This window comes from Mauremys mutica, chromosome 20, assembly GCF_020497125.1.
Source record: "Mauremys mutica isolate MM-2020 ecotype Southern chromosome 20, ASM2049712v1, whole genome shotgun sequence".
Lineage (NCBI taxonomy): Eukaryota > Metazoa > Chordata > Testudines > Geoemydidae > Mauremys > Mauremys mutica.
The window spans coordinates 16,782,175-16,808,268 of NC_059091.1; the positions used below are offsets into that span (position 1 = coordinate 16,782,175).

Consider the following 26,094-nt stretch of genomic DNA (forward strand, 5'->3'; position numbering starts at 1 on the left):
GCACTTGTCCGCCCTGCCAGGGGGAGCCCCTAGACCCAGCGGCTCCATCCCAGTGATTGCTGTGTGGTGCCAGTTCCCCAGAGAGCCCTGGAGGCACAGAGTGGGGTCCCCATGGGGCAGGACCTGCACTGACGCCCCCTCCCCCACAGGTACAAATGCGAGTGCGAGCCGGGCTGGGCTGGCACCAACTGCGACCTGAACAAGAACGAGTGTGAGTCCAACCCCTGCCAGTTCGGGGGCACCTGCACTGACTACGTCAACGGCTACCGCTGCAAGTGCAAGGAGGGCTTCCAGGGTACGTGCCCCCGCATCCCCCCCTCCCCCTCCAGTCCCCCTCTCCCTCTCCCCAACTGACCCTCTGTCTCCCTCCCAGGGACCTACTGCCAGACAAACATCAATGACTGCCTCTCCAGCCCCTGCCTCAACAAGGGCACCTGCATCGACGCCATCGCCAGTTACACCTGCCTCTGTGACCTGCCCTACACAGGTGGGGCTGTGCCCATTGTGGGGAGAACAGGGTGCCCGGGCCAAGTGGGGAGGGCCTGTTTCTGGGAGCCAGGAGGGGTGGGGGGGTCTCTGTGGTTTGGGGGCAGGGTGGGTGCCAGGCCAGGTGGAATGAGCGTGTGTGTGTGTTGGGGGGGGGGGTTCCTGTGGTTTGGGGGGGGCGGGCAGGCCAGGCTAGGTGGAGTGTTGGGTGCGGGGGGTGCCTGTGGTTCTAGGAGGTGTGGTGGGGTACGGTGGGGGGGGCATGGTTCTGAGTGGGGTGGGAATTTCCTGTGGTTCTGGAGGGAACGGGGGTCACCATGGTTCTGGGAGGTGTGCTATGGTGGGTGGGTGTCCCTGTGGTTCTGTGGTGTGTGGTGGGATGTGGGGGTGTCTCCGTGGTTCTGGCAGGTGTGCTGTGGTGGGTGGGGGTCCTTGTGGTTCTGGGGTGTGTGGTGGGGCCAGGGGGGTGGGTCACTGTGGTTCTGGGGTGGGTGGTGGTGGGGGTCTCTGTGGTTCTGGCAGGTGTGCTGTGGTGGGTGGGGTTCCCTGTGGTTCTGGGGTGGGTGGTGGGATGGGGGGGGTGTCTCCGTGGTTCTGGCAGGTGTGCTGTGGTGGGTGGGGGTCCTTGTGGTTCTGGGGTGGGTGGTGGGGCCAGGGGGGTGGGTCGCTGTGGTTCTGGCAGCTGTGCTGTGGTGGGTGAGGGTCCTTGTGGTTCTGGGGTGGGTGGTGGGGCCAGCGGGGTGGGTCCCTGTGGTTCTGGGGTGGGTGGTGGGGGGGTGTCTCCGTGGTTCTGGCAGGTGTGCTGTGGTGGGTGGGGGTCCCTGTGGTTCTGGGGTGTGTGGTGGGGCCAGGGGGGGTGGGTCGCTGTGGTTCTGGGGTGGGTGGTGGGATGGAGGGGGTGTCTCCGTGGTTCTGGCAGGTGTGCTGTGGTGGGTGGGGGTCCTTGTGGTTCTGGGGTGGGTGGTGGTGGGGGGTCTCCGTGGTTCTGGCAGGTGTGCTGTGTTGGGTGGGTCGCTGTGGTTCTGGGGTGGGGGGTGGTGGGGGTCTCCGTGGTTCTGGCAGGTGTGCTGTGTTGGGTGGGTCGCTGTGGTTCTGGGGTGGGGGGTGGTGGGGGTCTCCGTGGTTCTGGCAGGTGTGCTGTGTTGGGTGGGTCGCTGTGGTTCTGGGGTGGGGGGTGGTGGGGGTCTCTGTGGTTCTGGCAGGTGTGCTGTGGTGGGTGGGGGTCCTTGTGGTTCTGGGGTGGGTGTCTCCGTGGTTCTGGCAGGTGTGCTGTGGTGGGTGGGGGTCCTTGTGGTTCTGGGGTGGGTGGTGGGGCCAGGGGGGTGGGTCGCTGTGGTTCTGGCAGGTGTGCTGTGGTGGGTGAGGGTCCTTGTGGTTCTGGGGTGGGTGGTGGGGCCAGCGGGGTGGGTCCCTGTGGTTCTGGGGTGGGGGGTGGTGGGGGTCTCCGTGGTTCTGGCAGGTGTGCTGTGGTGGGTGGGGGTCCTTGTGGTTCTGGGGTGCGTGGTGGGGCCATCGGGGTGGGTCGCTGTAGTTCTGGGGGGGATGGGGGGATGGGGGGGTGTCTCCGTGGTTCTGGCAGGTGTGCTGTGGTTCTGGGGTGTGTGGTGGGGCCAGGGGGGTGGGTTGCTGTGGTTCTGGGGTGTGTGGTGGGATGGGGGGGGTGTCTCCGTGGTTCTGGCAGGTGTGCTGTGGTGGGTGGGGGTCCCTGTGGTTTTGGGGTCTGTGGTGGGGCCAGGGGGGTGGGTTGCTGTGGTTCTGGGTGTGTGGTGGGATGTGGGGGGTGTCTCCGTGGTTCTGGCAGGTGTGCTGTGGTGGGTGGGGGTCCCTGTGGTTTTGGGGTCTGTGGTGGGGCCAGGGGGGTGGGTTGCTGTGGTTCTGGGTGTGTGGTGGGATGTGGGGGGTGTCTCCGTGGTTCTGGCAGGTGTGCTGTGGTGGGTGGGGGTCCCTGTGGTTCTGGGGTGTGTGGTGGGGCCAGGGGGTGGGTTGCTGTGGTTCTGGGGTGGGTGGTGGTGGTCTCTATGGTTCTGGCAGGTGTGCTGGGGTGGGTGGTGGGGCCAGGGGGTGGGTTGCTGTGGTTCTGGGGTGGGTGGTGGTGGTCTCTATGGTTCTGGCAGGTGTGCTGTGGTGGTTGGGGGTCCCTGTGGTTCTGGGGTGGGTGGTGGGATGGCGGGGGTGTCTCCGTGGTTCTGGCAGGTGTGCTGTGGTGGGTGGAGGTCCCTGTGGTTCTGGGGTGTGTGGTTGGGGGTGGGGAGGTCGCCATGGTTCTGGGACTCATGGCAGGGCAGTTCCTGTGTTGAGCAAGGCCTGTGGCCAGGGCAGAGGCCTCATGTTGACTCTGGGTGGGAGAGTCAGAACTGCTCTCACCATCGCCCCCTTCTGCCTGCAGGCCGCAACTGCGAGAATGTGCTGACACCCTGCTCCCCTAACCCCTGTGAGAATGGGGGGGTCTGCGACCACACGCCCGACTACGAGGGCTTCACCTGCAGCTGCCCCCCAGGCTGGCAAGGTATCGTCCCTCTGCTCTGCCCCTCCCCCGTGGCCTCCCTGCCGCACCCGCTCTGACCTGTGCCCTTTCCCTCCCCGCCAGGTCAGAGGTGCCACGTGGATGTGAATGAGTGTGACCGGACCCCCTGCCGGAACCGGGGCACCTGCACCAACCTGCATGGCGGGTACAGCTGCACCTGCCGGCCGGGGTACACAGGCACCAACTGTGAGACAGACATTGACGACTGCTCCCCCAGTGAGTGTGGGGGAAGGGTTCACGCGCACTCGTCGGGGTACCGCACACCAGCTTGATTGGCTCTGCCACCCGACAGCCCAGCCAGGGCACCGTGTGGAACCCCAGCCCTGCAGGCTGCGGGCGGGGGGCTCAGTAGGGGGCGCTCTCCCCTCGCAGTCCCTGCTGACCCGGTGCCCCAGGGTGGTGCTAGGGGGTGCTGTGCTGTGGAGCGGGGGGCTCAGCAGGGGGCGCTCTCCCCTCGCAGTCGCTGCTGACCCAGTGCCCCAGAGTGGTGCTAGGGGGCGCTGTGCTGTGGAGGAGGGGGCTCAGCAGGGGGCGCTCGCCCCTCGCAGTCCCTGCTGACCCGGTGCCCCAGAATGGTGCTAGGGGGCGCTGCGCTGTGGAGCGGGGGGCTCAGTAGGGGGCGCTCTCCCCTTGCAGCCGGTGCCCCAGCATACTGCTAGGGGTGCTGTCCGGCAGGAGGCGCTGTTAATTGGAGATTTCCCACCGAGTCCTTGCTGCCCCATCATCCCGCCGTTTCCCATGGGCTGCGCTGACGCTGTCCTGGACAAACCCTTCCCGAGGGCTGCCTCTGGGCCTGCCCAGCCTGCTCGTGCTGGGTTCTCCTTCCCCTCCTACCCAAGCGACTGGGCAGCAGGGCTGTGGGGCTGGGGATCAGCCGCTGCTCCTTCCCCAGAGGGGGCTGCGTGAGTGAGTGGGGGAAGGGCTCTGGGAATGACAGGGATGTGGGGGTGAATCTCTCCCTGGGGGTGCCTGCCCTGAATGCCCACGGGGGAGGGGAGGCTTGGCTGGAGGCCATGAAGTGGCTGAGATCCTCTGGCCCCTTCTGACACCGCTTTGTGACCCTGCCACTTACCTGCCCGCAGACCCCTGCCTGAATGGTGGCTCGTGCCAGGACGGCATCAGCTCCTTCTTGTGCACCTGCCTGCCGGGCTTCACGGGCCCGCGCTGTGCCAGCGACACCAATGAGTGCCTGAGCAGCCCCTGCCGCAACGGCGCCACCTGCACCGACTACGTCAACAGCTTCACCTGCACCTGCGCCCCAGGCTGGGCCGGCCTGCACTGCGAGCACAACGTGCAGGAGTGCACGGACAGGTGAGTCAGTTCCCCCCCCCCCCCCCCCGACCAGGGACCCCCTTCCATTCCCTGGCCTGCACTGCGAGCACAATGTGCAGGAGTGCACCGACAGGTGAGTCAGTCATCCCCCTTCCCCCCACCCCCCAACCAGGGACCCCCTTCCATCCCCTGGGCTGGGCCGGCCTGCACTGCGAGCACAATGTGCAGGAGTGCACCGACAGGTGAGTCAATCCTCCCCCTTCCCCCCACCCCCCAACCAGGGACCCCCTTCCATCCCCTGGGCTGGGCCGGCCTGCACTGCGAGCACAATGTGCAGAAGTGCACGGACAGGTGAGTCAGTGCCCCCCCACCCCAACCAGGGACCCCCTCCCATCCACTGGTCTTGGCTGGCCCACACTGCGAGCACAATGTGCAGGAGCGCACTGACAGGTGAGTCAGTCCCCCCCACTCCCAACCAGGGACCCCCTCCCATCCCCTGGGCTTGGCCGTCCCACACTGCAAGCACAACTTGCAGGAGCGCACTGACAGGTGAGCCCCCCCTCCAACCCGGGACCCCCCTCCCATCCCCTGGGCTGGGCCAGCCCACACTGCAAGCACAACGTGCAGTAGTGCACCAACAGGTGAGTCAGTCCTCCCCCTTCCCCCCCCCCCCACCCGACCAGGGACCCTCTCCCATCCCCTGGGCTGGGCCGGCCTGCACTGCGAGCACAACAGCACAATGACAGGTGAGTCAGTCCTCCCCCTTCCCCCCCCGCCCGACCAGGGACCCCCTCCCATCCCCTGGGCTTGGCCGGCCCACACTGTGAGCACAACGTGCAGGAGTGCACCAACAGGTGAGGCCCCCCCCCACCTGACCGGGGACCCCCCTCCCATCCCCTGGGCTGGGCCAGCCCGCACTGTGAGCACAGCGTGTAAGAGTGCACCAACAGGTAAGCGTGTCCTTCCCCCCCCCCCCCCAAAAAAGCCTCCCCTGGGCTGCCCTGTGAGCTCAAGGTGCAGGGGTGCACTGACAGGTGAGCCCCAGCCCCCATCAGGGAGCACCCCCAATCCCCATCTCCCTGTCCCCAGAGGACCCCTATCTGCAAGGAGCTTCATCCCTTCAGGGGGAACCTTGCCCCTGGGATTCTTAGCTCTAGCTTCCCTCAGCGCTGCCAGACCCTGGCCCCAGCCAGTGAGAGCCGGGAACCCTTGAGAGAGTGGTGCTAGGGCGGTGGGGTGGAGGTGGCTGTAGGGGGGCAGGGGACAAAGGGGAGGAGTGGGGGTGTTGCTGGGGGGCAGGGGTTGTACTGATAGGTGGCGAATGAGGCTTCGAGCTAACTGCCTGTGACCCTGCAGCTCCTGCTTCAATGGTGGCACCTGCCTGGATGGAGTGAACTCCTACACGTGCCGCTGCCGTGCCGGCTTCACGGGCACCCACTGCCAGCATGAGATCGATGAGTGCCAGTCCCAGCCCTGCCTCAACGGGGGCATCTGCCTGGACGGCGTGGAGTCCTATCGCTGCACCTGCCCCCAGGGCTACACGGGTGCCCAGTGCCAGGTGAGCCCTGCCCCGGGGGTGGGCGGTGGCCTGGTGGGGAGGGGCAAGGACACAAGGTCCCAGCGTCTGGGGAGGGTGAACGTGAGGCCTGGCATTGTCAGGGGAGCCTGGCCTCGGGCGGGGGAGGAATCCAACAGCCCAGTGCAGTGGGGGGTGGGAGGCAGGGGCCAGGGCCTTGGCCTCAGGGGATGGGGAGAATCCAACACCCCAGTCAGGTGGGGGGCAGAGGCCTGGCCTATGGGGGCAGGGGATCCACACCCAAGTGTGGTTGGGGGCGGGGACCTGGCATTGCTGGAGCCCAGCCAGGGCTATATTGGTTCCCCAGGTCGCGTCCCACCAGAGTACATTGTCCCCTAACTCCCCCTCTCTTGCAGACCCTGGTGGACTGGTGCAGGCGCTCGCCCTGCCAGAACGGGGGCCGCTGCGTGCAGACGGGCACGGCCCTGACCTGTGAGTGCCCGGGGGGCTGGACTGGCCGCTACTGTGACATTCCCAACGTCTCCTGCGAGGTGGTGGCAGCTCATCGAGGTGAGGGCACCCCTGGGCAGGACTGACCCCCACTAGTCCCTGCCAGGCTGGGCTGGGAGGGGTCTGTCCTTGGCAGGCACTGCCCTCGCTCAGGGATCTGGGTCTCCAGTGCCCTCGAAAGATGTTGGGGGCCCATAGGGCAGCTATTGGGTGGAGCTGTCAGCTCAAGTATAGCCTGGCCCCTGCCCTGCCCCCACTGGGCCCTGCTGTCCCAGCCACATCTGCTCCAGCAATGCTCTTGGTACCCCCACAGCTATCCCCAGCTCTGGGAGGGAAGGGGGGAGGGTCTAGTGGTTAGAGCTGGGGGAGCTGTGAGTCAGGACTCCCGGGTTCTATCCCCAGCTCCTGGGAGGGGGTGGGGGAATCTAGTGGTTAGAGCAGGGGGGGCTGACAGCCAGAGTCCCTCTCCTCTCCGTGCCATGGTTTCCCTTGTTGGAGCTGCGCTGGGCCCGTGGGCTGTGCACAAGGCATCAAGTCTCTGTCTGTCTGTCTGGGGCAGGGGTCTCCAAGGAACAGGTGTGTCACTACCGGGGCCAGTGCGTCGACGCTGGCAACACCCACTACTGCCTGTGCAAGGAAGGCTACACGGGCAGCTACTGTGAGAGCGAGGTCAACCCCTGCCAGCCCAACCCCTGCCAGCACGGTGCCTCTTGCCACAGCTTCATAGGCAGCTACGACTGTGAGGTGAGTCCCAGGGACGGGGGCTGCACGAAGGGGCTCCAGGTGCTGCCACCAGCTCTAGCCAGGCTGCTGGGGCGGGGAAGCTGCAGGAGTTGTGCCCCCCCTCCCCCACCGCGAGGGCAGCTGGGCCAAGGGGATACTGAGCAAGGCACATTCAGATGGGCTTACCTCGGAGCAGGGCAGCCAAGAGTGGTCTGAGCATGGGCCTGGGAGCCAGGACTCCTGGGTTCTGTCTCCGGCTTTGGGAAGGGAGCAGGGTCTACTGGTTGGAACAGAAGTGCTGGGAGCCAAGATGTCTGGGTTCTATTCCTGGCTCTGGAAGGGCAGTGGGGTCTAGTGGTTGGAAAGGGGGGAGATCTGGGACCAGGACTCCTGGGTTCTCTTCCTAGCTCTGTTGTTGACAGTTTGTGATGTGGGGTGAGTCCTCCTCCTCCCCCCGATGTTGCTCCGTGGCTCCCCACAGCAGTGGAGAGGGGTTGGTGGTGGCAGCATGAGGCCTCGTTTAACCTCTCTGTGGCTGGAGGGGGTGGAGCTGAGGGGCTCGGCAGCCCTAAGGTGGGGCCCTCAGGAGTGGAGCTGGGGCCCAGGGCCCTGACTTGGCTGTGTCTGTGTCTCCCTGCAGTGCCCACCAGGGTTCGAGGGCAAGAACTGCGAGTACGACATCGACGAGTGCCAGTCCCACCCCTGCCAGAACGGGGGCTCCTGCATCGACCTCATCGGGCGCTACATCTGCTCCTGCCCGCCGGGAACCTTGGGTAAGGCCAAGCCAGGCTAGTGGCCAGGCACCGTGGGGGGGGCGATGGGAGGCAGGTTACTGGGGGAGGGGGTGGCTCTGGTTACTCCCAGGAGGGAGGGTACCTGTGAGACAGGGGGCTCAGGTTGGGGGATGGGGCCTGGTTTCCTTGGGGGGCCAGATCCCCACAGGATGGGGTGGTTGGGGTGCTCTGGTTACGCCGGGGGCTGCAAGGTCTCTGCCCCCCGCCCCCCAGGTGTCCTGTGCGAGATCAACGAGGACGACTGCGCTGCGAGCCCTGGCAGCCGGGCACCCAAGTGCCTGAACAACGGGACGTGTGTGGACCGGGTAGGTGGCTACCGCTGCAACTGCCCCCCGGGCTACACAGGCGAGCGCTGCGAGGGCGACATCAATGAGTGCCTGGCCAAGCCCTGCCTGCCCCAACGCACGCTGGACTGTGTGCAGGGCGCCAACGACTTCCACTGCATGTGCAAGCCGGGCTACACGGGTGAGTGTGCCGAGGGGTGAGGCTACACCCAGGCAAGGGGCGGGGCTTCACGGGGCGTTTACACCAGGGGCATGGGTGCATGTCAATGGGGTGCACTCAGTGCAGGGTGGGAGAAGGGGAAACCCCTGGGGAGGTGGGGACTCTCTAGGCTTGGGGTCTGGCTGGCACAGGGAGGCTGGGGGTCTGTGCACCCATGAGGGGCTGAGCTGTGGGAAGGTGGCAGTTCTGGGAGCAGTGCTGGAGGTGGGGTGGGGGGGCAGCTCCCCTCTCCCTGGACTCTCCATGACGCCTCCCTGGGCCCCTGCTCCCCCCCGCAGGCCGGCGCTGCCAGAACATCGTGAACACATGCGAGTCCCAGCCCTGCCAGAACGGTGGTCAGTGCAAGATGACGGTGAACACGCCACTGGGCTACACCTGCCGCTGCCCCCCGGTGAGTGCCCTGCGTGGGAAGGTGCAGGGCGCTGGGCGCCTGCCTTTGGCCGTGCACAGCCTGGAGTCTTCCAGGCCGAGGGAATGGGGCTGGGGGCCTGCTCCGCCATTCCAGTCCTGGAGCTGCAGGCTGAGCTCTGATCTGAAGAGGGGCATCTTGGTTCTGGTGCTGCAGGGGAGGGTTTAGGTGTTGGTCCTGGTGCCCCGGGGGAGCAGGCTGGTCCTGCTGTGGGGGAGGGTTCCCATGTCATGCGGGGGCGGGGGGGAGGGGCAGTTTCCATGGCACTTGAGGATGGGGTGGGGTAGGGTTCCCATGGCACCTGGGGGGGTGGATAATCAGCTGAATGTGAGCGCCCAGTGCAACGCTATGGTCAAAGGAGCTAACACAATCCTGGGATGCCCAGACGGGCATAGAGAGGTTCTCTTACCTTGTACCTGGCACTAGTGCAGCAGCTGCCGGACTCCTGTGTCCAGTGCTGGTCCCACAGTGCAGGGATGCTGGTACATTGGTGAGGGTCAGAGGGGAGCCCCGAGAATGGCGGAAGGATCCGAAGAGCAGGGAGTCTGAGCAGTTCAGCTTCCCAGGGGGAAAGGGGCAGGGGAGTGGAGCCCAGGCTGGGCTCCTGGGCCTAGCGACTGAGGTGTGATGTGATGTAGCGGCTGGGAGCTGGACACGTTCAGACTGGAAACAGCCCCTGGAACGGGCCAGCAAGGGAAGGGCTGGGCTGGGTTGGGTTCTCCACCCCGGGCCGTTTGCAGTGGTGCTGGGCTGTGGGTCTAACAGCTCTGCACTTGGTCACACAGGAATTAGTTCAGACCTTGTAATATACACGCCAGGCGGAGGGGCCTGTTCTGGTCTGGGTCCTGGTGCTGCTGGATGAGGAGATCCTGGTTCTGGGTCAGTTTTGGTCCAGGTCCCAGCGCTGCTGGGCAAGCAGGAGGTGGTTCTGGCTCGTGGCCTGGTCCCGGTGCCATCTCTCTCACCCTCTTCCCTGCCCCTCCCCAGAACTATTCCGGGCCCAACTGTGAGCGAAGTGTGCTGTCATGTCGGGAGCTCGCCTGCTTCAACGGGGGCAGCTGCCAGCACACAGTGCTGGGTGCCCGCTGCTCCTGCCTGCCAGGCTTCACCGGCTCTGACTGCCGCCTGCGGGCCAACAGCAGCTGCACCAGTGCGCCCTGCCTCAGCGGGGGAACCTGCATAGAGATGTCCTGGCCTCCCCATTTCCAGTGCCTGTGCCCCAGTGGCTTCTCCGGCCTGCACTGCGAGCAGAAGCTCCAGCAGCTCCTGGAGCTGCAGTGCCTGCAGGAGGAGTGCGCTGCCAAGGCAGGAGATTCCTACTGCGACAAGGAGTGCAACAGCCCTGCCTGCAAGTGGGACGGGGGCGACTGCTCCCTGCTGGTGGGCGACCCCTGGCAGCAGTGTGAGGAGCGCCAGTGCTGGCAGTTGTTCAACAACAGCCAGTGCGACGAGGACTGCAACACGGCCGAGTGCCTCTACGACAACTTCGACTGCAAGAGCCGCGACCGCAGCTGCAAGTAAGGGGGGCGCTGGGCTGGGGGGGCAGGGCAATGGGCCAGGGAGGTGCTGTGGGGGACTCTACAGAAGGCATTCTCCCTTCAGAGTCTGCACTTGCCCCAGTGTGGTGCTGGGGGGCGCCGTGCTGTAGGGGGTGCTCTCCCCCCACAGTGTCCCGGCGTGGTGAGTGTGCGCGGTGCACCTGGGGGCGGTGTCTTGTGGAGGACATGTGAAAATGAGGCCCTGGGCAGTCGTCCCTAGTGCAGATCCCATGGCTTTTGCTTTAATCCTGGTGCTGTGCCCAGGTGGGGCATGGGGGCTGTTTATACAGGGACCCCTCGCCTGGCGCTGAGATGTGCCCCCCTGTGGGGTGGCGTGTGGGGGGAGTATTTATCCAGGGACCTCTCACCCAGCTGAGGTGCAGCCCCCTCTGGTGTGGGGCCTGCGGGCTGTTTATACAGGGACCCCTCACATGGCTCTGGGGTGGAGCGCGGGGCTGTGGTAGCTAAAACTCACTGCTGGCCAAAGATGGCTGTGGGCACTGGAGCCATGTCCAAGATGTTTCTCACTGTGTGATGCAGTCTCTGCTGCAGGAGCCCAGTGACCCCGGTGCCCTGGGGTGCCCAGCGGGACTGAGGGGGGCTGGCCAGAATGGGATAGGGCTGGGGGCTAGGTGGGGCGGGGCTGGGTGGGGCTGTGCGCTGACCATGCCCTCCCTTCTCCCCTCCCCACCCCCCAGCCCTGTGTATGAGAAGTACTGCTCAGACCACTTCGCTGACGGGCAGTGCGACCAGGGCTGCAACAATGAGGAGTGTGGCTGGGACGGGCTGGACTGCGCCCGCGAGATGCCAGAGCACCTGGCCAGCGGCGTGCTGGTCATCACTGTGCTGCTGCCCCCCGACGAGCTGCGCCGGACCAGCACCACCTTCCTGCAGAAGCTGAGCGCCATCCTGCGCACCTCGTTGCGCTTCCGCCTCGACAGGGACGGCAACTACATGATCGAGCCCTTCTACCGGCCCAGCCGCCTGCGCCGCCGTGAGCTGGGCCGTGAGGTCATTGGGTGAGCTGGGGAGGCGCAGCTCCGCGGGCTGCGGCCATGGGGAGTTGGGGGGGGCGATGTGGCCGCAGGGAGTGGCGGGGAGATTTGGGCCACAGCCAGGAGGTGGGGGGAAGAGAAAGCCCTGTGGGCCACAGCCATAGGGATTCGGGCAGAGACGCAGTGCTGTGGGCCACAGCCGGGGGGTGGGGAAGAGAGACAGCCCTGTGAGCCATGGGGGGAGAGGGGAAGATGTAGCCCCATGGGCTGCAGCGGGGGAGGGAGCCAAGGGCCTGGGGGGACTGGTACAGGGGGATGGTGCCAAGGTGGGGCTGGTTAGCGCTTTGTGGGGCTGGCACTGGGAGTAGGAGCCAGTGCCGGTGGAGGGAGCCAGCCCTGGGGCAGGCACTAGGAAGTTGTCTGTTGACTTGCACCACGACACAGCCCTTTGCTCCCAGAGGTGTCACGCAGCTGCCTTCAATCAGCAATTGGGTTCACCACCCGCTCTGATGCGGGTCTTGGGGTGGCTCAGCTGGTGCCTGTCACCCACTCCCTGTGCTCTCAGACGGCAGCAAGGGCTCTGGGGGCAGCATCCAGGGGCCTTGCCTCCTGCCCGGCCCTGGGACCCAGATGGGAGTGGGTAGGGACAGGGAGAGCACAATGGTGCTAAGCAGCTGCTGGCAGCCTGGCAGAGACCACATGGTCCATGGGACCAAGCTCCCGCTCCCTGGGCCACGCCTGCTCTGGGACGTGCACAGCCCTTGCTGCAGGGAGTGCTGAACCCGCCTTGCACCAGGGCTCCATGTGGAGCAAGGGGTGCCCAGGCCCCCTACAGTCTGGGCCTTGGCACCACTGTGGGCGAGGCCACTGGTAACTGTCCCCCTCCCTGTCCCAGCTCTGTGGTCACCCTGGAGATTGACAACCGCCTCTGCGTCCAGGCCTCAGACAAATGCTTCCCTGATGCGCGCAGCGCGGCTGACTACCTGGCTGCACTGGCCGCTGTCGAGCGCCTGGAGTTCCCCTACCCCATCAAGGCTGTGCACAGTGAGTGCAGGTGGGGCCGGGGCCAGGGGGTGGAGTTTGGGGGCAGGGCTCTCAAGAGAGGGTGGGGTGAGTGGGAGAGGTGGGGTGAGTGAAAGGGGGTGGGGTATTGGGAGGGGCGGAGTGAGTGGGAGGGGTGGAGTCTCAGGATGGGGTGGGGTGAGTGGGGGCGGGGTATCAAGAGGCAGGGTCTGACTCCCGTCCACTCCTGCAGGTGACAAGCTGCAGCCGAAGTCCCCGGACTCCGTGCCCCTGGTGCCCCTGGTGGTGGTGGCAGCGGCCGTGATCCTGCTGGTGATCCTGGTGCTGGGGGTGCTGGTGGCGCGGCGGAAGCGGGAGCACAGCACGCTCTGGTTCCCGGAGGGCTTCAGCCTGAAGAAGGAGAACAGCAACAAGAACCGGCGGGAGCCCGTGGGCCAGGACGCCTTGGGCATGAAGTATGGGACTTGCCCTCACGGGGCCAAGCCCACAGCCTGCTCCCCACACCCAGGCCTGGAGCCCGGGGGATCCCCACTCTCTGCAGCAGCATGGGGGATTTTACCTGCTGCAGGCCCCCACCACTACTACCACCACCAGGGGGCAGCGTGCAGACCATCTCTGCCTGCACGCCCCATGGCTGCCCAGTGCCTTGTGCAGGGGGGATGTCCTGAGAGTGGCCCCCTGAAACCCTGGGTGGGTGGGGTAGAAGGCAGGGGCTGTGTGGCAGGGGCTGGGGTCTAAGCTCTGGGCTTCCCTCCAGGAACATCAGCAAAGGGGAAAGCCTGATGGGGGAACACTCAGATGACTGGATGGATGCAGAGTGCCCGGAGGCCAAGAGACTCAAGGTACCAACACCTGTGGACCAGCAGCGAGCTCTGGCTTGCTGTGGGCCAGATGAGTGATGGGCGCTGGGCTTGGTGACGTGGGGGAGGAGGGGTGCGGGGCTCAGTGACGCGCCGGGGTGGGGGTGTCCTGATGAATCCCAGGTGCTGCACTTAGCCCCTTGCTCAGAGCCGCATAGGGTCATAACCCAAATCCCACCTTGGGGAGGTGGAGGGGATGGGGGAATGGGAGTCCGCGGCAGGGCTGGGGCAGGATCTACCAGCTCTGTGACTGGTTGTGCTCTCCCCCAGGTGGAGGAGCCGGGCGGGGACTCAGAGGACCCTGTGGACTGCCGCCAGTGGACACAGCATCACCTAGTGGCAGCTGACATCCGCATGCCACCATCCATGGCCCTGACACCACCCCAGGGCGAGTTCGACACCGACTGCATGGACGTCAATGTCAGGGGGCCAGGTAAGGGGGCATGGCTCCATCTCAGGGACTACAGCTCCCAGCATGCAGTTCAGGCATGCTGCACCCTGGGAGAAGTAGCATCACTGAGGAACTTTGGATGGAGTAGCTGCTCCCCGCATAGGCAGCTGACCACAAGCCCCAGCATGCACCACTGTCCCAGTTCAGCCACACAGCATGCTGGGAGTTGTGGTCTCTCATGCTGGAGCCCCTGGGGCAGCCCCCAGTTAACCCCGTGGTGGCGGCTTTCCTTGCAGATGGCTTCACTCCGCTCATGCTGGCCTCGTTCTGCGGGGGCGGTGTGGAGACCGACCTGGCTGAGGAGGATGAGGCTGACGACTCCTCAGCCAACATCATCTCGGACCTCATCTGCCAGGGCGCCAACCTGAGTGCCCAGACGGACCGCACGGGTGAGACTGCGCTGCACTTGGCTGCCCGCTACGCCCGGGCTGACGCCGCCAAGCGCCTGCTGGACGCCGGTGCTGACACCAATGCCCAGGACAACACGGGCCGCACGCCGCTGCACGCCGCGGTGACTGCCGACGCCCAGGGCGTCTTCCAGGTGAGACCCTATCCCCCCACTGTGATGCCGACGCCCAGGGCATCTTCCAAGTGAGACCCCATCCATGATGCCAACACCCAGGGCCTTCCAGGTGAGACCCCATCCCCCACCCACCCTGTGGGACCACCAACGCCCAGGGCATCTTCCAGGTGAGCTCCTGCCTTCCCTCACCCACCTGGGACAGGCCCCAGTTGCTCACTCTCCACCAGAGCTCCCCCACGATGTTGTCTTCCCTCCCCACATCCTTGGCCAAGCCCCTGGGCAACCCGGCCCTTGCTAGAACAACCCCCTGGAGAGCTCCCACTCTGCCCACACTGGGAGGGCTCCGAGGGCCCCTGGCTGTGCCCATGCTGGGAGAACTGGGCTGGGCAGGGTTTCCCCGGGTGTGGCTCACAACAGCCCTGCCCGGCAGATCCTGATCCGGAACCGCTCCACGGACCTGGATGCCCGCATGGTGGATGGCTCCACGGCACTGATCCTGGCTGCCCGGCTGGCCGTGGAGGGGATGGTGGAGGAGCTCATTGCCTGCCACGCAGACGTCAATGCTGTGGATGAGCTGGGTATGGGGCGGCTTCCCGCCATCGGGAGTCTCTGCTGAGGCCCACCCCCAGCTTCCCCTGGGGAAGGGCCTGGCTGTGGGTATAGGGGCTCAGCTCTCCACCCCCAGCATGAGCCCACTGTGGGGGCTTGGTGACATGGGAGGGCACTGCCAACCTGTGAGGATTTGGGAGGGGCTGTGCAGGGGGAGGAGCCCAGGGCTGGGCTAGCCAGGGGCTGCGGATAGGGACTGAGGGGCACCAGTAGAGCTGGGCAGGAGCAGGGGGCTGCGGGTTGGGACTGAGGGGCACTGGCAGAGCTGTGAGGGGAGGGGGGAGCCCAGGGCTGGGCTAGCAGGGCTGCAGGTTAGGACTGAGGGGCAGTGGGGGGATGGACCAGCAGAGGGCCCCCCCCTCACAGCTTGGTTCCCCCAGGTAAATCTGCGCTGCACTGGGCCGCGGCCGTGAACAACGTGGAGGCCACGATCGCGCTGCTGAAGAATGGGGCCAACAAGGACATGCAGGACAGCAAGGTGAGCGGCGGGCGGGATGGGCAGGTGAGCGAGGCCTGGCTGTTGTTCACCCCGCAGGCCCCGCCCACAACAGGGGCCCCCACTGTGCCTTCTTCCTGGAGCCTCTGAGCACCAGGACGAGCTGCTCCTGTGCTGGGGAGGGGGAACCCCGTGTGCCGAGGGCCCGACCCTGGCTCTAAAGCCCCAGCACAGAGGGCTGTGGGCATCTCCCACCCCTGCCCTGGCGTTCCCAGTGCTCCAGGGATGGGGGCAGCCCCCTCAGCACAGTCTGAGCCCCGCTGTCCCCCCACGTCCCCCCAGGAGGAGACCCCGCTGTTCCTGGCCGCTCGGGAGGGCAGCTACGAGGCAGCCAAGATCCTGCTGGATCACTTTGCCAACCGGGAGATCACAGACCACATGGACCGGCTACCGCGGGACATCGCCCAGGAGCGGATGCACCACGACATTGTGCGCCTGCTGGATGAGTACAACACGGTGCGCAGCCCGCAGGGGGCGCTGCCCCCCGGCCACACCATGTCCCCGCTTATGTGCCCTCCCAACAGTTTCCTGCCCAGCCTCAAGCCCACGCCGCAGGGCAAGAAGAGCCGGCGGCCCAGCGCCAAGAACACGGCAGGGGCAGGCAGCAGTGCCAGCCTGGCCAAGGAGGCCAAGGGGCGCAGCAAGAAGCTAAGCTTGGAGTGCCAGGGCTCCCTGCTGGAGAGCTCAGTCACCCTGTCACCCGTCGACTCGCTGGACTCTCCCTATGTGGCCAACCCCACCTCGCCCGTCCTGGCCTCGCCTGGCGTCTTCCACCCAGCCAGCTCCTCCATGTCGGTGGGCTCCACGCCCATGGTGCATGGCCTGATGGACGGGCCCTTTGCTGTCAGCCTGGCGCGGCTCAGCGACCTGGGCGAGGTGGCATCGGCCCAAAGCACCATCCTCTCCATGAACCGGGTCTCCATGCCTTCGCTGCCACGCCAGCCCGGCTGCGTGGGGCTCAGCCTGGGCATGGTGAGCCCGGTGGCGGTGCCCTTCGACTGGCACACCCGTGTCCCCACCTCCCAATGCAACCCAGTCATCGGGGTGGTGCATCCGGCTGCCTCCCACCCCAACCTGCACCAGCCGGCCCAGCCCTTCCCGCAGGGGCTGCTGCTGCCCAACCACCTGGCCATGGTGCACAGCTCCCAGGTGCTGGCTGCCCCCAGCCCTGCCAAGGATCAGACCCCACCGGCACCCACCCCTGGGCAGCCCATGCCCCCGCCGCCCCCTGCGGCACCCACCCTGGGCCGCGCCAGCCAGCCCATCTCGCCCAAGGAGGGGCAAGGGGGTGCACGCCCTGGCCCCCCACCGCCTCCCCAGTATTACAAGGCACCCAGTGGGCAGGGGGCAGAAGATTACCCCACACCCCCCTCGCAGCACAGCTACACCCCTGGCCAGGACGGCACCCCCAAGCACTACCTGCACCTGCGCAGCGAGCACCCCTACCTGACGCCCTCGCCCGAGTCCCCCGAGCAATGGGCCAGCCCCTCGCCTCACTCACTGTCCGACTGGTCCGAGTCCACCCCCAGCCCGGCCGTGCTGGGGCCCCCTCAGACCCTCTCCCACCTGCCCGACCAGCCCACCAAGATGCAGGTGTTTGCGTGAGGGCAGGGGGGAGGGAACCAGGGCCCCAAGCCCCTCCCCCTGGCCCCCTGACCCCCTTCCTGGGGGAGCCCCTCACTCGCCCCCGGGCCCTGCCTCCTGGGGACACCCCCCCCTTGTGTTTTTTTTATAAGAAAAATGTCAAATGTAAAAAGGAAAAGATCCCTCTCTCTGTGGGTGGGGGCTGTGGGCTCCCCCACAATTGCCATGGGTGGGGGGGCTCTAGCTATGCCCTGACCCCCCATCTCCCCGGTGGGAGGTGTTTGTCTTTTTTTAAAAAAAGTCTTTTGTATAGAAAAAAAAAAGTCATTTAAACAAGCGCTTTATTTTTACAAAATATTATATGTAAAGTGTCCAGTAGGTGTTGCTAAAGCACCATAGGCAGGAGTGGGGAGGGTGATCCCTGGCCTCCCCCCTCCCCCCACTGTTGCTCGGTGGGCAGCGTGCCCCCCACGTTGGGGAGGAGCCCGCTCACTGTAATTGTGTACTGCGTATGCGGCGCTAGCCTGTGGCTGCTGCCCGGGGCACAGCCCCCACCCCACCCCCCGCAATGCGGGGGGCTGAGCCCCCACTCCCAGCCCCCCTGCTCAGGGCCCTCCGCAATGCGGGGGGACTGAGCCCCCCACTGCCCAGAGCTCCCTGCCTGGGGCTGAGCCCCCCCAGGTCCCCCGCCCTCCCCGTCCTGTTTCTTGGCACTTCATCACATTCCAGGTTAATTTATTCCTTGGAGACGCCGCTGCTTAAGTGGGGCCTGTCTGGTGGGGGGCTCCGGCCAGCGGTGGGGGGCTGCCAGCTGCTCTTGGTGTCTGCCTCCCCCGTGGCACCACTGCCACCCCCACCCTGGGCACAGCTGATTGGGATAGGCGGCACCTGTCCTCCATGGCTGATCCCACCCCCTCTGCCCCACAATGGCAGCTTGGCCTCCCACCAGGGGCCCCGCCCGCGGTACGATGCCAGGCAGCGAACTGACAGCCAGCTGGGCTCCATCCCCTCTGTACATTCCCCACATGGCTCGCCTGTCACTGGCTCTGGGAGCAGGGGCTGGGGAGGAGCCCGGTGGCCGGGCACAGCTCCTGCCACCCGCTGTAGCATAGACGATGTGTAGCTCATTTTTAAACTATTTTTTAAATCCCTGTTTAAATCAAGTAGCTTTGAACCCACTGGGTGCCGCTGTACAGAGCTTGGCCCTGCGCCTAACCTCCCTGGGACGTGCGGTACCGGGGCCCTCACCCGTCCCTGCCCCCACGCCCCCTGGGACCCGCTGTGCAGAGCCGGCCCCGCCCCCGACTCCCCCTGGCACCCGCTGTGCAGAGCCGGCCCCTCCCCCGACTCCCCCGGGACCTCCTGTACAGGGGCCCTCACCCCCATCCCTGCCCCCACACATAACCCTGCTGGGACCCACTGCAGAGCCTGCCCCTGCACCTAACCCCCCTGGGACCTGCTGTACAGGGGCACCCATCCTTGCCCCTGCCCCCTGGGATCCGCTGTACAGAGCCCACCCTGCCCCTATCCCCCTGGGACCCACTGTACAGAGACTGGCCCCACTGCACCTAATAAAGCTGTAGTTAACAAGGAACCTGTCTCTGCCCCATTCTGTGTGCCTGTTCCCCCACCCCCCTACGTGCACCGTTTGCCATACCCAGGGCCTTGCCGTGGCTCTGGTTTGGGGTGGAGCGGCTGCTCTGGGTCAGCTCCAGTCCTGGGCTGATCTTGGTTGGTTATTGCAGCCTGTTTCCCTGGGCTGGTTCCCGCTGAGCAGTTCATAGTGGCAGTGGCACCTGGGCCTCTGCCGGGGGCTCCTAGCAGTTGTCTGTGGCCTGAAGTGCTGTGGTTGAGCGGTGGGGCCCTGGGGAGAGTCATGGCTGCGCACTCCAGGAGGACAAAGAGCAGCTGGCAGAAATGCCCCCCCCCCCCCCCCGCACGAACTCTGTGCCCAAATGTTCTCTCTGCGCTTCCCCAGGGGTTGGAGCTCTGCCTCCCTGCCGCACCCCATCTCCCAGCCCCTTGCCCTGGCTCAGCACTGACCTGCCATGGGTGCCCCCCCTGCTTGCAGCTCTTGCACAGTTGTGCTTTCACCCCGAGGTGCCTGGTCCCTGTGGGGCTGGAAGGAGGCTTTCGCTCGGAACTCGCCTGCCTTGCGGTGGGGACACACTAACCCCCTTGCCTGCTTATTGTCCTCCAGGGTCTTCCCACGGTTCCACCTGCATGCCCAGCCGGGCAGAGCTGTTCCCCCCCAAGGCCCTGGGGTACAAGCAGAGAGGACTCAGAACCCTGGGCTGTGCCCCAGCCTTCCTGGGTGCGAGCGCAGCACCAGCGAGCCCCAGAATACGAGAGCTGCTTGCAGCCAGGCACCCGCTGGGCAGCCTGGAGGGGGGGCATGGCAGCTGTTGGCTTTCAGGAGACTGATTGTCCTGGGTTCAAAGCCGCTAGCCCTTTCAGTGTGATACACCCTGTCTCCACTCTGCCCAGCATCTCTGGGGATCTGACACACCATCCCCCAGGGGGATGCAGCCCCAACAGAGAAGAGACAAATGGGCGAGACCAGCTGAACGATTTGCATCTCACCAGGATGTGTCAGGACAAGTCACAACCCAGCCCAAATCCTCAGCGCTTCCCCTCCCTGATTCCTGGGCAGCTGCCAGGAGGGGCCACCTTCGACGGGCACCTGCTGCACCTCTGTTGTTTCGGTGGAGTCCGCAAACTGGGATGGACGTGGCTCGATCTGTCCTGATGGGGAATTCATGCCTGTCACAACTCTTCCGGCCTCAGTTTCCACAGCCCTGTTCTCAGCACTTGGGGCAGCCCTGGGTGGCCATGTCCATACTCGCGGCTGTAAGTGCTGGCGTTCAGGTCCAGCAGGAGAGTGGGGCGAAGTGGGCAGGCCATTCCCGCTCGGACTCCCACTCCAAGTCTCCACCAAGACATTGCAGCCCTGGGCGTCAATCGCCATCGTCTCGCCGTCACGGGTCTGCCCATTGAGGCCTTTCACGGAGCAGCTATTACCATCAGTACCGGTCCTCCATGTGGAGATGGCAGTCCCGTGACCATCATAGATGCCGGCACCACCGCTCCTCCCGGTCCAGAGACAGCAGTGGAGCTTACGCCATCCTTCGATGGGCCAGGCCAGCCAACCCGGACAGCCGGCCGGCCGAATGGTACCAGTAGGCACCGTGGCCTCAGTGCAGCCCCCAGTGGGAGCTCGCTCAGTGGCCAGAGCTTCAGAAGCACCATCGGCCTCCCTCTCCAGACCCCGAGAAAGGAGTTGGTGGGACGTACGTCCTCGGCACCGTGCCCGGAGTCCGACCAGGCGGTGGACCCTCCGGTGCTGGCCGACACCCAGAGCACTGCACCAGCCTCTTCGTCCCGCCCGGAGGCGGTGATTGTGATTGCGGCCCTGCCCCCCTCCGTCCTGCAGGAGGACTTCAGGGCCTACCAAGAACTCTTAAAGAGAGTGGCAACAAGCCTACACCGAGGAGATGGAGGAGCCCTCGGACTCCCTGTTTAACGTGTTGTCCCCATTGGCACTGGGTAGGGTGGCCTTGCCTCTCCATGAAGGGGTGGCTAAGATTTCAAGTGTCCTGTGGCAAACACCCGCCTCGCTGGCCGCCATCTCTAAAAAGGCGGAACGCAAGTACTTGTATACCCACCCGGCGCTCAACTCCTTGGTGGTCAGTTGGTCAACCACAGGGAACGGCAGGGTCAGCCAGCCCCAACCCCAAAGAACAAAGACTCTCAGAGACGACTCTTTCGGAAGTTACGAGTGGCGAACTATCAGGCTCTCCTGGGCCAGTATGAATTCAATCTGTGGGGCTCCCTGCCTAAGTTTGAGGACTCCCTCCAGGAGCGCAATAGGTAGGAGTTTAAGGCACTAATGGAGGAAGGGGCAGCAGTCGCTAGGGTGTCCCTGCAGGCAGCCTCGGATGCTGCGGACACAGCCGCACGATCAATGGCCTCCGCGGTGTCCATGAGACGGGCATCATGGCTCCTGCTTTCTGGGCTGTCCAGTGAGGCACAGTCTTCCATGCAGGATCTCCCGTTTGATGGGAAATCTCTGTTTGCAGAGGAAACAGATACAAGGCTGCATGGCATGAGACTCTCGCACGACCCTCCAGACTCTGGGCCTCTATGTCCTGGCTCCGGCAAAACCTAAATTCAAGCTGCAGCAGACTCCTGCCCAGGCCCCCCTCCCAAAGTACGAGGCTGCCCATAAGAAGCAGCGGGACTATAAGAGACACCTTCAGAGGCGGTCTCGGCCTGCCCCCCAGCCTGGGTCCTCCAAGGGCAAGCAGGCGGGGAAAAGGCGTTTTTGATGGGACGCTTGGGGGCATCCCGCCAGTCCTCATCAGGGATCCACCCCCCAAAAAGCCTCCTTTCTCCAACCAGTTGTGTGCTTTCCTCCCGGAATGTTCGCGGCTGACCTCGGACCGATGGGTCCTCAACACCATCTCCTGAGGTTACAGCCTCCAGTTTACCTCCTCCCCGCCCAACCACCCCCCTGCCCCCGTCCCTGTTGGGGGACCCCTCGCACAAAGCTCTGCTCAAACAGGAGGTGGGGCGGCTCCTAGGAATAGGAGCGATAGAGGCGGTGCCTGAGGAGTTCAGGGGAAGGGGTATTACTCCCGTTATTTCCTTATCCTGAAGGCAAAGGGTGGCTCAGGCCCATCCTGGACCTCCAAGGTCTGAATCAGTACATGGTGAAGCTCAAATTCCACATGGTCTCCCTGGCCTCCATCATCCCCTCCCTGGATCCCAGGGACTGGTACGCTGCCCTTGATTTACAGGACACATACTTCCACATCCACATATTTGAGGGGCACAGGAGCTTCCTCCGTTTCATGGTGGGACGGAATCATTACCAATTCCTGGTCCTCCCATTTGGTCTGTCCTTGCCCCCAGGGTGTTTACAAAATGCATGTCGGTGGTAGCTGCCTACCTCAGATGGCGGTGGGTCCAGATATTCCCCTATCGGGACGCTCGACTTGTCAAGGGCACCTCCCGGTCACAGATGAGGGATCACGTGGCGCTCCTGTCCACATGCACCGCCTTCAGCCTGTTGGTAAACAGCACCAAATCCACGTTAGTCCCGGTCCAACACACACAGTTTATCGGAGAGCTCCTGGACACACAGTCGGCCAGCGCCCCTCTACCACCAAACAGGTTCAAGACCCTGAAAGGTCTCATTGACTCAGTCACAACGTTCCTGGTGACCATAGCCAAGGTTTGCCTGCAACTCTTGGATCACATATTGGCGTGCACATACGTGGACCTTCATGCCAGACTCAGAATGAGGTCCCTCCAGCTCTGGTTGGCCTCAAAGTTCTCCCAGGCCACTTACAGGATGGACAAAGTCCTCGCCATGCTGGACTCTGTGATCACCTCCCTACGGTGGTGGTCCGCCACAAACAACATGCTCCAAGGGGTCCCGTTCAGGGACAGGGGCCCGTTGTTGGAGCTGGTGTCCGATGCATCGAACCTGGGTTGGGGGGCCCATGTGGGGAACTTTTGGACCCAAGGCCTATGGTCGGCTCAAGACCCTGACCCTTCATATAAACATCAAGGAGCTCAGGGCGGTGCGGCTGGCGTGTATGGCCTTCCGCTTGCACCTGGAGGGCAAGGTAGTCAGGGTCCTCACGGACAACATGGCCTCGACAGTCTATATCAACAAGCAAGGTGGGGCCCGATCCTCTGCTGCGAAGCCCTCAGGCTGTGAGACTTCTGTATAGCCCACATCATCCACCTGAAGGCCTTCCACCTACCGGGCGCCCGGAACGAGAGGGTGGATCGCTTGAGCAGGGACTTTTCCTCACAACACGAGTGGTCCCTCCACACGTAAGTGGCCCACCGGCTCTTCCAAAGGTGGGGAACTCCCCAGGTGGATCTATTCGAGACTCGGCAGAACCGGCGATGCCCCCGGTTCTGCTCCGGCGGGGCCTGGGGAGCGGCGCTATCTCCGATGCCTTTCTCCTGTCCTGGTCAGGCCAGCTTCTGTATGCCTTCCCCCCTATTCCTGCTGATCAGCAGGGTCCTGGAGAAGATAAAGTCGGACAAGGGCTGGGTCCTCCTGATTGCTCTGGCATGGCCCAGGCAGCATTGGTATGGGACCCTCATGGGCCTGGCGGTAGCTCCGCCGTGGCCGTTGCCGCTCCGCCTGGACCAGGGACGCCTCCTCCATCCCAACCTAGCAGCTCTTCACCTCACAGCGTGGCTGCTCAGTGGTTAGGTGCTCGGACCAGGTTCAGCGTGTCCTCCTCGAAAGTAGATGGCCCTCCACTCACCGTGCTTATTTGGCAAAGTGGTCCCGGTTTTCTAGGTGGGCAGCGGACCAGGGTGTCTCCCTGGTGACCGCCCCGATCCAGCTTATCCTTGATTACCTCCTCCACCTGAGGCCCCAGGCCTGGCACCCTTGTCGGTTAAGGTGCACCTGGCAGCCATATCAGCCTTCCATCCGCTGGTGCAAGGGCACACGGTATTTTCCTTAAGGGTTTGGACCATCTTTTTTCGTATTCTAGACCCCCCGGTCCCGCAGTGGGACCCTGGTGTTGGCTCATCTCACGGGGCCCCCATTTGAACCACTGGCCATGTGCTCCTGGTCTCACCTCTCGTGGAAGGTGGCCTTCCTGGTTGCAATCATGTTGGCCAGGTGAGTCTTGGAGCTCAGGGCCCTGACCTCCGAGCCGCCGTACATGGTCTTTCATAAGGGCAAGGTCCAGGTCCGCCCACAGCCAGCGTTCCTCCTGAAGGTAGTCTCTGCCTACTACATGGGTCAGGACATTTTTCTACCGGTCCTCTGCCCCAAGCCTCACGCATCCAGTGAGGAACGCTGTCTCCACACGCTCGATGTGCAGCGGGCTCTGGCTTTCTACCTCGAGTGGACTAAACTGTTCAGAAAGTCCTCGCAACTGTTCATCGCCTCGGCTGAGTGCGAGGGGCCAGCTGATTTTCACTCAGTGGCTTTCCAATTGGATCCCTTCGTGCATCTGTTCCTGTAATGAGCTGGTGGGTGTTTTCCCACCGCCCAATGTGAGGGCACACTAGATCTGGGCACAGGCCTTGTCGGCTGCCTTCATGGTCCACATCCCCATCCAGGACATCTGAAGGGCCACCACATGGTCTTCAGTTCACACATTCACCTCGCACTATGCGATCGTCCCAGGGATGACTCTGGGTTCGGCAGGGCTGTGCTCCATCTGGGAACTTGTGAACTCCTACCCACCTCCAACAGATATAGCTTGGAATCACCTATTGTGGAATACACATGAGCAGTCACTTAAAGAAAAAAAAGACAGTTACCTTTTCCATAACTGGTGTTCTTTGAGATGTGTTGCTTGTGTCTATTCCACATCCTGCCCTCCTTCCCCTCTGTCAGAGTTGTCTGGCAAGAAGGAACTGAGGGTGGGGGGAGCATGCAGCTCCCCTTATACTGCGCCAGGTAGGCGCCACTCCAGGGGTCACAGGGGGTGCTCCCTCCTACGGGTACTGCTAAGGGAAAAACTTCTGGCACTGGTGCATGTGGCGAGCACGCACACCTATTGTGGAATAGACATGAGCACCACACCTTGAAGAACACCAGTTACGGAAAAGGTAACTGTTTTTTTCCAATCATCCGGGACCTCTCCCGATCGCCACAAATTTTCAAAGATAATAGCCAATGGCTCTGCAATCACATCAGCCAACTCCCTCAGCACCCTTGCATGCCTTAGATCTGGACCCATGGACTTGTGCATGTCCAGCTTTTCTAAACAGTCCTTAACCTGTTCTTTCACCACTGAGGGCTGGTCACCACCTCCCCATACTGTGCTGCCCAGTGCAGCAGTCTGGGAGCTGACCCTGTCTGTGAAGACCAAGGCAAAAAAAGCATTGAGTACTTCAGCTCTTTCCATATTATCTGTCACTGTGTTGCCTCCCCCATTCAGTGAGGGGTCCACAATTTCCCTGACCACCACCTTGTTGCTAACATACCTGTAGACACCCTTCTTGTTACTCTTCACATATCTTGCTAGCTGCAACTCCAATTGTGCCTTGGCCTTCCTGATTACACCCCTGCATGCTTGAGCAACATTTTTATACTCCTCAGTCATCTGTCCAAATTTTCACTACTTGTAAGCTTCCTTTTTGTGCTTAAGCTCACCGAAGATTTCACTGTTAATCCAAGCTGGTCGCCTGCCATAGTTGCTATTCTTTCTGCACTTTGGGATGGTTTGTTCCTGCGCCCTCAATAAGGCTTCTTTAAAATACAGCCAGCTCTCATGGACTCCTTTCCCCCTCATATTAGCCTCCCAGGGGATCCTGCCCATCAGTTCCCTAGGGGAGTCTGTCTGCTTTTCTAATGTCCAGGGTCCATATTTTGCTACTTTCCTTTCTTCTTTTTGTCAGGATCCTGAAGGCCAGTGCTTAACCTGACACCTGCCCCTTTGTTCTCCAGCTCAGGGCCTGTGGTCCATTTCCCTGGGCGGTTCCTTCCTCTGGGCTGCTGTGAAGTTCCTGGCCCTTGGGCTCACCTGTCCTTCCAGATCCTCCACTGAGACGGGTCAGTTTCAGTCCCATTCACCCCACCCTTGCTCTGCCCCAGGAGCAGTTCACTCGGCTGCACGCCCGGGGCAGCAGCCCCAGACCAGGAAGTCATGGCCCTGCATAGCGCTCATAAACACAGCACAGAACACGCCACCTTGTCCCTGTTGAACTGAAAGGGGGGGCTGGGGGCTGATCCCTGGACCCCAAATTGCGGGCGGGGCTCTTGCCAGATGTTCATGCTGCTGTGGCCTGACCAGATGTGTATTTCTCAGTCCTTTTCATGCCCACTCAGTTCCCAGACTGGATGTCACTGAATGGCTGCCCTTCGGGTTTGCATTAGTGCCCATTCCCCTTGTTTTACAACCCACATGTAACGACGTTTCTCTCTGGTCAATAACATCATGTCCCAGAATCGAGTCCCCATGTCCAGCCTCTGCATCAGACCCAGCGCCGTATGGGCAGAGCTCATGGCCACCGGCTTCCGTCCATCTGCTAGCAGCTGCTTCCTCTGCTGGTGCATTGCAGTGAGAGAGATTCAACAGCTGGGGTCCATTCCACAGCCTCTCAGCGTGTCCTCAGCTCTCTTCTGGGCGCTGGATCTGCGAATCTGAGTCCAGCTGAGCATCCATCAATTAGCCAACTGCCCGTCTGCCCCAGTCGTCCTCTGGTATCTGGGTATGCCAGGATCACAGGTCTCTGCAGGTCCTCGGCAAGCCCAGGTGGGCATCTCTTCTTTCCCTGGCCAGCT

General features: G+C 63.6%; 1 protein-coding gene across 1 annotated transcript in view; it reads left to right on the forward strand.

The window, feature by feature from the left end:
• The window catches only part of NOTCH3 (notch receptor 3), a 49,032-nt gene extending 30,621 nt beyond the window's left edge, over positions 1 to 18,411 (forward strand). The window contains exons 14-34 of the mRNA XM_044994727.1: positions 150 to 295; positions 374 to 487; positions 2,873 to 2,992; positions 3,074 to 3,226; positions 4,093 to 4,321; positions 5,639 to 5,840; positions 6,215 to 6,368; positions 6,868 to 7,052; positions 7,672 to 7,804; positions 8,039 to 8,290; positions 8,608 to 8,720; positions 9,726 to 10,255; positions 10,975 to 11,295; positions 12,167 to 12,315; positions 12,527 to 12,749; positions 13,052 to 13,136; positions 13,425 to 13,587; positions 13,842 to 14,146; positions 14,559 to 14,706; positions 15,118 to 15,215; positions 15,516 to 18,411. Coding sequence (XP_044850662.1) covers positions 150 to 295; positions 374 to 487; positions 2,873 to 2,992; positions 3,074 to 3,226; positions 4,093 to 4,321; positions 5,639 to 5,840; positions 6,215 to 6,368; positions 6,868 to 7,052; positions 7,672 to 7,804; positions 8,039 to 8,290; positions 8,608 to 8,720; positions 9,726 to 10,255; positions 10,975 to 11,295; positions 12,167 to 12,315; positions 12,527 to 12,749; positions 13,052 to 13,136; positions 13,425 to 13,587; positions 13,842 to 14,146; positions 14,559 to 14,706; positions 15,118 to 15,215; positions 15,516 to 16,838 — 5,146 coding nt within the window. The 3' untranslated portion in view covers positions 16,839 to 18,411. The remainder of the gene's footprint in view (positions 1 to 149; positions 296 to 373; positions 488 to 2,872; positions 2,993 to 3,073; positions 3,227 to 4,092; positions 4,322 to 5,638; positions 5,841 to 6,214; positions 6,369 to 6,867; positions 7,053 to 7,671; positions 7,805 to 8,038; positions 8,291 to 8,607; positions 8,721 to 9,725; positions 10,256 to 10,974; positions 11,296 to 12,166; positions 12,316 to 12,526; positions 12,750 to 13,051; positions 13,137 to 13,424; positions 13,588 to 13,841; positions 14,147 to 14,558; positions 14,707 to 15,117; positions 15,216 to 15,515) is intronic.
• Positions 18,412 to 26,094: the final 7,683 nt, after the last annotated feature.